The sequence below is a fragment of the Carex rostrata genome, chromosome 33, assembly GCF_964058835.1.
Source record: "Carex rostrata chromosome 33, lpCarRost1.2, whole genome shotgun sequence".
In the NCBI taxonomy this organism is placed as follows: domain Eukaryota; kingdom Viridiplantae; phylum Streptophyta; class Magnoliopsida; order Poales; family Cyperaceae; genus Carex; species Carex rostrata.
In genome coordinates, this window is record NC_135950.1 from 2,917,191 (window position 1) to 2,927,654 (window position 10,464).

A 10,464-nucleotide genomic window follows, 5' to 3' on the forward strand; every position below is an offset into this window, starting at 1 on the left:
TCAGCTGATTTGATTATGTTTTCACTTGTTCAAATTCTTTGTCTTCTTTATAGAATCACACTTGTACTCATATTCGTGTTTGTGTATATAATAACATATTATGTGAATAATTGTGTGTGTGTATATATATATAGAGTAATGCTACGCTACTTCGCGAATTAAAAGAGTTGTTTTAATTTGTGCTCATATCTCTAGTTTCGAAGTCTAAATAGCCGATTCAAACCGTTAAATGTTTAATCTATATTAAAATGTGCTTGAAGACGAAATTTTACATTTTTTGAAATTTTTTTACTATTTATTAAGATGGTTTGAAAATCGCTGTTTTTATTAAAATTTTGCACCATTAAAAAACAGCGATTTTCAAACCATCTTAATAAATAGTAAAAAAATTCCAAAAAATGTAAAATTTCGTCTCCAAGTACATTTTAATATAGATTAAATATCTAATGGTTTGGATCGGCTATTTGGACTTCGAAACTAGAGATATGAGCGCGAATTAAAACAACCCGTTTAATTCACGAAGTAGCGTAGCCTTACTCTATATATATATATATATATATGAGTAAAGCTAATATACACTTAAGTGTACCAAGTGTACGATACACTTAAGTGTATATTAGCTTTACTCTCTCTCTCTATATATATATATATATGAGATGTGCTACGGTGAGACGCGGAGTAGAACGCGTTTGTACTCCACGCTATTTTTTCATTTTGAAAGTCCAAATCGTCGATCCAAACCATTAGATGTGATCTCCATAATAAAATATGCTTGGAAACTAATTTTTACATTTTTTGGAATTTTTTTACTATTTATTAAGCCACTTTGAAAAATCTGAAAATCCGGGTGAACAGTAAAAACAGTAAAAATTTCTGGACCACCGGATCGGCGATTTTCAAAGTGGCTTAATAAATAGTAACAAAATTCCAAAAAATGTAAAATTTGGTCTCCAAGCACATTTCAATATGTAGAACAAGATGAACGGTTCGGATCGGTTGTTTGAATTTTCAAAATGGAATTTTTTTGCTATGGAGTAAAAAACCCCTTTTACTCTATAGCTCACCATAGCTCATCTCATATATATATATATATATATAGAGTAAGGCTTGGGTGCTATGGATAGCATAGAGGACTACGGTGCTACGGTTCAATATTTGAGTTTTTAAAATCCTAACGGTTGATCCGAACCGTTCATCTTGTTCTCCATATTAATATGTGTTTGGAGACCAAATTTTACATTTTTTTGAAAAAATTTTTACTATTTTTTTAGCTAGGTAGAAAATCACTTGATCTAAAAAATTCTGCACCATTCAGATATTTGATTTTCTACCTATCTAAAAAAATAGTAAAAAAATTCCAAAAAATGTAAAATTTGATCTCCAAACACTTATTAATATAGAGAACAAGATTAACGGTTCGGATCGATCGTTAAGATTTTGAAAACTCGAATATTAAGCCGTAGCACCGTAGGCCACTATGCTATCCATAGCACCCCAGCCTAACTCTATATATATATATATATAGAGTTAGGCTGGGGTGCTATGGATAGCATAGTGGCATCTATGCTACGGCTCAATATTCGAGTTTTCAAAATCCAAACGGTCGATCCGAACCGTTCATCTTATTCTCCATATTAATATCTGCTTGGAGACCAAATTTTATAATTTTCTGAATTTTTTTACTATTTATTAAGCCACTTTGAAAATCGCTAATCCAACGGTTTTACTGTTTTGTGCAGCCACCGTTGGATTAACAATTTTGTAAAATACTTAATAAATAGTAAAAAAATTCAGAAAAATATAAAATTTGGTCTCCAAGCAGATATTAATATGGAGAATAAGATGAACGGTTCGGATCGACTGTTTGAATTTTGAAAACTCGAATATTGAGCTTTAGCATAGAGGCCACTATGCTATCCATAGCACCCCAGCCTAACTCATATATATATATATATATATATATATATAGGTAGGCTAATATACAATCGATTGTTCCTGAGGTCCCGTACAACCAAGTCATTTTTCAATTTTTAAAGTTCAAATGATCGATCCAAACCGTTCATCTTGTTCTCCATATTATTATGTGCTTTGAGACCAAATTTTATATTTTTCTGAATTTTTTTACTATTTATTAAGCCACTTTGAAAATTGCTGATCCAACGGTGGCTTCTGATTTTACTGTTTTGTTAAGCCACCGTTGGATCAGCGGTTTTCAAAGTGGCTTAATAAATAGTAAAAAAAATCAGAAAAATGTAAAATTTTGTCTCCAAGCACATATTAATATGGAGAACAAGATGAACGGCTTGGATCAATCATTTGGACTTTAAAAATCAGAAAATGACTTGGTTGTACGGGACCTCAGGAACAATCGATTGTATATTAGCCTACCTCTATATATATATATATATATATATATGAGGAGGGATCAAATTACAACAATTTTTGAGTTACAACAAGTTACAACAAGCATTTTCTACATTTTCAAAGTCCAAATCGTCGATCCAAACCGTTAGATGTGATCTCTACAATAAAATGTGCTTGGAGACCAAATTTTACATTTTTTGAAATTTTTTTACTATTTATTAAGATGGATACAAAATTCAACGGTTCGGATCGACGTTTTGAACTTTAAAATCGCAAAATATGAGCGTGAAGTAAAATAGTCGCTTTACTTCGCAACTCACCGTAGCCTAGCTCTATATATATATATGAGATGAGCTATGGTGCATTGCAATGCATGAACCCCCTTATGCATTGCACTATAATCACAGATTTAAAGTCCAAACGACCGATCCAAACCGTTAGATATTTAATCCATATTGAAATGTGCTTGGAGACCAAATTTTACATTTTTTGGAATTTTTTTACTATTTATTAAGCATTTTTGAAAATTGTTGTTTTGCTGTGAACAGTACAAAACAGTAAAATTTTCTGGACCATCAGATCAGCGACTTTCAAAATTGCTTAATAAATAGTAAAAAAATTCCAAAAAATGTAAAATTTGGTCCCCAAGCACATATTAATATGAAGAACAAGATGAACGGTTCAGATTGGTCGTTTGGACTTTAAATCCATGATTAATAGTGCAATGCATAAGAGGGTTCATGCATTGCAATGCACCATAGCCCATCTCATATATATATATATATATATATATATATATTTATTTATGTTTTTAAATCAAACATGGAATTAAATACAAGAAAACATATTATACGTTTTATTCACGAATAAAACACAAATTATGAATTATTTGCGAATTACGCAAAAAAAAAAATTGGGGGGGAAGCTTTGGCTGTTTTTTTTTTTTTGCTTTCTTCATCTTCAATGAGATTTTCTTAACAAACAATGTTGTTTATTAATTAATTGATACTAACATTTTTTAATCCAATTTTCTTAACTTCCAATAAGTTCAGACAGAATATACTCTTAGCTTTTAGCTTTCTAGCTCCAAGTTCCAAGTCCAACCTTATGTTCTAATAATTTCCGACAAAATCCCTGACAATCGTAGGCATGTTTCTAAAGTCTAGGAAAATATTGATCTTTGATTTCTACATTGATGTAATTACAAACAGAACCTTAAGTTTTTAATATTTACACCCTTACCTGTTGTGCTGGAATTCTTTTATATATTTAGTTGAATTCTTGAATAAGAATCTCAATGGCATTCTAATCATAAATCACAATGATGTCTCATGATCCAATAGCCGAATATGGAGCAATATCTTTTCTTTGCAAATGTTATATAAATATGCATACTTAGTTTGGAAAATTGTAACATATAGATGACTGTATATCAAATTTTATGCAATTGTTGCAAATTTCAAGTCGTCGTCTAATAAATGATGGGGAGATGATATGAGTACCCGCACTCTCATCCCCCCATTATCCTCCCAATTTTATTTGTTCAATCTCGTCCACATTTCTCATGATCTATAAGGAATTTTGCGAATCTAAAATCACGAACGTCTTCTACACAATTTTATCTTTCAAATGAGATCCATAATGACATACTTTCGAGCTCGTCATCACACAAGTATTTATACCTCGTCATTTAAGTATTTATACATAGTATTTTTCACATATGACACTGCTGACATTTAAAAGTATTAATATCAAGTATTACAAGTATTTATATCTATGCACTAAAGTATTTATACCTATGTGGTCAACTATTTTTGTTAGAGAAAGGTTGACGCAGGGACGATTAGGGAAATGTGATGCGGAGATGCAGGGTCCACGATTGGGGATAAATACTTACAAGTATAGGTATAAATACTTGTACGATGCGGTATAAATACTTGCACAATGAGGTATAAATACTAATGTGGCGATGAATCCGAAAGTACGTCATCATGGATCTCATTTGAAAGATAAAATTGCTTAGAATACATTTGTGGTTTTAGATTCGCAAAATTCCTCATAGAACGTGAAAAATGTGGAAGATATTGAAAAAAAAATACAAAAAACCCACCTCTAAAAACGTGTATGATTCTTCTCCCCATGTAGTTTGAGTGGTTTCTCCATATAGTTATACATGCAAGTATTAATATCTTAATTTGCAAGCATTAATTTATTATCTTCCAAGTATTTATACTAGTGTTTTGAATAAATTTAATTAAATTAGTTAGTTAACTTAGTTTATGGGAAGTTAAAATCTGTTTAAGAGATGGGAAAGTTAAAATCTGTTTAAGAGATGGGGGTATAATGCGGGTACAGAAGTGTGAGGATTGAAATAATTATTCTAAATGATAAAACTTGCACAACTACTATAATTTTTATTTTTTGGCACGATATAAGCTATAGTATAGGTCATGTTCCAGAGATTGGAATTCATAATATCAAATTATTATACGATTGTTAAAATTATCAAATTTATCTAATTATTTATAATATGTTCAACAATAGTGATGGCCACTATATATGCAAGCTCATATAATACATAGATTATTTGGTGAAGTCAAACGCTTTCCATAATTATATATATTTTCCTTTTAAAGCTTGGAACTGTAACTTAAATTCAAAATTTATTCATCTCAAATAATATTGCCTGGCAAGTTTTTAAACAGCTATATTATATCTATTTTAATTAGATGGATAAGTTAACAAGCTGGATAGCACGTTACAAGTGGGCATTATTTGAATTAAAATTAAAATGGTTCAATTCTTGTGTTTGTATTTTGAAAAAGGAAAAATATTGTTGGCAATTAATCAATCAAGTGTTAAATTTGACTACAATAAAAGGAAACAAAAAGAATAAGCAAAAAACACACAACAGGGAAATACTGTACAAATCTACTTTTCCTCAATATCAGTTACATAAATGTCATGATAGCAATTAATTTAAAAAACAAAAAACAAAAATTAAGGGAGCTCTAGAAACCTTAGAATCTCGGTTCAGGCTCCAAGGCTTCTATCAAAGCCCTACGCCGACACCACCAACCATCATCACTGCCACACCACCATCTCTAGAAGCTCTTCTTCTTCTTCTTTTCCATAGTTTATTTTTCTCTCTGTGTTGTTTGAAGGAAAGGTTAGAGCCTACAAATCTCGTTTGCTTAGGCAAGCAAACAAGAAGGGATTTGGGAGAATGAATAAATTTGCCAATTAATGTATTTGCGAAACATCTTCGGAAGAATTAAGTCTTGAAATGAATGGGGAGAGAGCTGAGAGAAGTGCTTTCGGGCACTCTTCATGTGGTAAATGCCCGCAACCCGATATCGCAACAAGCCTCTGCAAAAACAAGTATAATAAAGTTATTTCTCGCATGATAACAACCACAGAAAAAGGGAATTGTAAATAAAAATATTAGGAAATAGAACGTACCGAATTGGCAAATTTAGAGGCCATGGCTTGAGCTGACTTGAGAGAGACGAGCACATCCTCGGCACCTGCAATAACAAGGATAGGGAGATCGTGAACAGTTTTGAGAAGATCAGCAGCACGCTGAGCTGACAACACTGTTGCAAACGACATCCGTCCAATCTCATGCAACGCTTCATCCCATCCCTCCACAAATAACGGCATCTAAAGCAAAGAGAAAAAAATACATAGTTACAACCAATGTTATTAAATGCGGTATGCGGCTGCATATGCGGATTTTAATGCGGATTTTACAATGAGAATTCATATATATATAAACAAGTATGCAGTAATATGCGGCAATATGCGGTAATAGGCAGTAATATGCGGCAATATGCGGTAATATACAGTAATATGCGGCAATATGCGGCAATATGCAGTAATATGCGGCAATATGCGGCAATATGCAGTAATATGCGGCAATATGCGGCAATATGCAGTAATATGCGGCAATATGCGGTAATATGCAAACAAGTTGGGTAATATGCGACTAAATATGCAGTAATATGTGGTAATAATATGCAAAACCGCATATATTGACCGCATACAGATTTCTATGTGGATTACAACCGAATACACATATGCAGCCGCATAGACCGCGTTTTATTACACTGGTTACAACCAATAGTTCCACCGATTTCACAATTAAATGAAGCAATTGAAGGGACAAAAATTCTAAAGCGTCAAAATAGGATAGGGATATGCTATACAAAGTGGATTTTTCCGAGTTAATATAACAAATTTTGCACTTTTACAAAAAAAAACCTTACCTGTCCCATTATGTATATGTCATAAGTACCATAAGGAGAGTTATCTAAAACATATTTTTGTTAACAGGTGCATAAGCCAAATAAAAAATTAAATGAGACATTACCTTGTAGAGGCTCAAAATTTCAGTGGTAAGCTTGGTGGAATCGTACCATGCGCGGCGGTTAACAACTTGGGTAATCTCAGTGCGTAGCAAAGGACGCACCATGTGCTTCTTCCCAAGTGGCGTGTGCAATAAAATCCGTGCAAAACCTGGGACCACCTCCCTGGACAAGCTCGAACTTATTAGAACCACTCCCTTCACTTCAACCTAATAAAAGAAAAAAAAATCATTAGAGAATTTCACAAAGAAATTAATATCTCTGGGTCAGAATTAACTCTTGTAATCAAATAAATTTCTGATCTTTCTTTCATACTTCAAAACAATATAATTAATAGTATGTAGATTAGAACAAATGTTCACCTTAGAAGAATCACGAGATGCTTGTATTCTCTCTGTGGCTTTCAAGGCGAGAAGGCCACCATCATCATGGCCCACAAAAACAACTGATGATAACCCCATTTCCGTACAGAAAGATATCAACAACTCAACCTACACAAATGTTCACAAACTTTTAAAGTGCTAGCACAAAAGTATATTTTTCATTAATCAAAAGCATGAAAAATTCAGAAAATTCAGTTTCTCTAATACCAATTATATCAATAATGCATACTGGTAAACTACCAAGCCAAATTGGTATGCTACTAGGTAACAAAATTGAAACCTCTACTAAATCATTCGCAAAATATAATGAACTAAAAGAGAGAAGAAATTTTATAAACCTGGGACTCAAGCTTGTACGGGTTAGGAAGCCGTCTCTCCTCCCAGTCCTTGCGTCGGGGCCGTGAGGTCAGGCCCCACCCAGGCCTGTCAAACGCAACAACTGTAACTCCTAATTGTCTGGCAAGCACCCCACTGACATGGCGCCACGAGAAGACCCCACCTCCAAACCCATGCACCAACACAACCCCAAATTTCTTATTATCTCCCTCCCCCTTCCCCAATTTTACATCATTTGATACCTCGTCAGGTACCGTCTCAGACAACAACGGTGTGTACAACGAGACGTTGGAAAAGGTGTTGTCAGAGGGAGGGAGTGAGCATGGTGAGGAGAGAGAATGGGGAGAAGGTAGGGAAGGGAGGCTCAGCTTGAAATGAATAGAGATTCCATTAATTGTAATAAAATGGCTGTCACTGTCAGCCAAACAGCTAATTGGGAGGTCGTGATCATCTCGTGCAAGCGTACCGCGTCGCCTGGTTTCACTGTCTGATTTCGAGTAGAACTTTGTGCTAAAGGGAAGCGGGGACCGCGGCACCTTCTTGCCCCCCAAAACCTAGAATAAGGAGAGAGAGGGAATATGGCACTTGTTAGATCATTACAACAGTTTTTTTTCACAGGAGGTATAATCCAAATTTAGACCCAAAATTTAATCACAAATTTGGCAAAAAAAAGCCAAAAACGGATAATCTTACGGCTTCAGGATCAGAGCGGTGGAACAGGAGCTTCTTGCGGGCCCTGCAACTGGTACGGTACGCAACCACAACATGTCCCAGTGCGAATACCAGAGAAGAGAGAAACAGAACTGGCATGCCCCAAGACTTTCTCATGTGTAGTCTCTGACTTGGCAGAGAAGGTGGCGCCTGAGGCCCAATGTCTGATGAGGGGTACGGGGTGTATAGGCATGCCTTGATGGAGAGCACCAATACAGATATTAAAGCACATAAGGACACCGTGCCGAGGTATGGTCCGTGAGAGAGGCCGGGCCCATCACACAGGGAATAAACACCTGTAAAGTGAAAAAAAGTTTTTGTAAGGAGAGGGATGAAGTATAACTTCATTTGAAATGATAAATTCATCAAATTTTTTTTAAAATGCTAACATTATTAATTGACCTCATCATACTATCACTAATTAAACTCTTATATTAACAATACTATGCAAAAATTACACTAAAGAATAAGGAAAAAAGTGGTCAACTTTAAGCAAAATTGAGCTCCTTTATTGTTTTTGGGAACAAATGGAGAGACACACAACCTGAATTTTTGCCTATAGGGCCTTGAGCCTCTCATTATTTTGGGAAAGAAGGTCCCATTCATTTGGAAAAAAGTTCTAAGAAAAATGGGAAACAAATTAAAGGAGCTTTAATAAAGGTAACAAAAACAAATATACCAAATTTTTATCAATGCATACCTATCAAAGAACAAAATCTTATACAATTATAACTATTGAAGCAATTTTAGTTCCAGAAAATAAGCATCTTTTCTAGTTTCAAATCTAAGTGGGACAAAAATATTCAATCTAGTTCAAAATACCAACAATCTTAAATCGATAAATACTCATACCCATCATCAAAACCTAAATAATTTTCCAATTAAATTCATCATTTTTTTTAAAATGTTATCATTATTAATTGACCTCATCATACTATCACTAATTAAACTCTTATATTAACAATACTATACAAAAATTACACTAAAGAAGAAAAAAAGTGCTCAACTTTAAGCAAAATTGAGCTCCTTTTTTTGTTTTTGGGAACAAATGGAGAGACACACAACCTGAATTTTCGCCTATGGGGCCTTGAGCCTCATTATTTTGGGAAACGAGGTCCCATTCATTTGGAAAAAAAGTTCTAAGAAAAATGGGAAACAAATTAAAGGAGCTTTAATAAAAGTAAGAAAAATAATTATACCAAATTTTTATCAATGCATACCTATCAAAGTACAAAATCTTATACAATTATAACTATTGAAGCAATTTTAGTTCCAAAAAATAAGCATCTTTTCTAGTTTCAAATCTAAGTGGGACAAAAATATTCAATCTAATTCAAAATACCAACAATCTTAAATCGACATATAACAAAAAAAATATATATCAAATTGCAACAACAGTGATTTGATAAATACTCATACTCATCATCAAAACCTAAATAATTTTCCAATTAAATTAAAACCCATCTACAGATTTCAATCCCAAATCAAAATTCGATTTAGAATCATGACGAAACAAAATCAAATCAAAGCACTCACATGTAATAATCAGGGACCTAAAAATCGAAACAATCGGAATATCGAGAAGCGAGGTTCTAAAACCATACTCCCGAAGGTTGGTCCTGACACCCATGCTGACGTGATGTCCCCCCGCTGACGTCAGCCTCAACGCTAGCACAACTGACACCGTTACGTCACCCAACGCGACGAGCGCTGGAGCAGAGGCAACAAAAAGAGATGCCACCATTGTGAGCATAAAGAAGACAGTGCGAAAGCATCTACGCAGTTTCTCTATCCCTCCCTTCCCTCCCGTCGCCATCTCCGCATAGATAGATAGAATTCAGACCAAATTGTTGGTGGTGGTGGTGGCTAAATCCAGGCCGTGCTTTGATGATCCGACGGTGGAGATCGACCCATTTCCCGACTAGAGAGAAATGAGAGAAATAAGAGGGGGGAGGAAGAAGAAATTGGAAGAGGCAAAGGGGCTTCTTTCTTATGGGAGATTCGGATTCGGGTCGCTGTTAATTAATTAATTAATTAATTAAATTTCTGATTTATTTTGAGATACGGAATTATTATTTTATTATTATTTGTAGGATCTGTGTGTCTTACCTATATGTCCTCACAAATTTATTATTTACAAGCCTATGAATATAGCAAAAGTAACGCCGGAATATTTTTAGTTTATACCATAAACTTTCAGAATTCTGACCTTACCACCACTTTAGGAAAAATTCAGAACTAGCTCTGTGTACTATTTTTGACGCGTTCGCAAACCTAATTTACAAACTATTTTATTGTTTTTT

General features: G+C 34.1%; 1 protein-coding gene across 1 annotated transcript; it reads right to left on the minus strand.

Annotated features, from left to right (window-relative positions):
- Positions 1–5,283: 5,283 nt before the first annotated feature.
- LOC144548567 (uncharacterized) lies at positions 5,284–10,136 on the minus strand. Its single transcript, XM_078297273.1, has 7 exons — positions 9,698–10,136; positions 8,144–8,457; positions 7,453–8,004; positions 7,094–7,222; positions 6,737–6,940; positions 5,827–6,027; positions 5,284–5,733 (listed from the first exon to the last, which is right to left on the minus strand). Exons 1-7 carry the CDS (start codon positions 9,975–9,977, stop codon positions 5,608–5,610), a joined length of 1,806 nt encoding a protein of 601 aa, XP_078153399.1. The 5' UTR covers positions 9,978–10,136; the 3' UTR covers positions 5,284–5,607.
- Between the last annotated feature and the right edge of the window lie 328 nt (positions 10,137–10,464).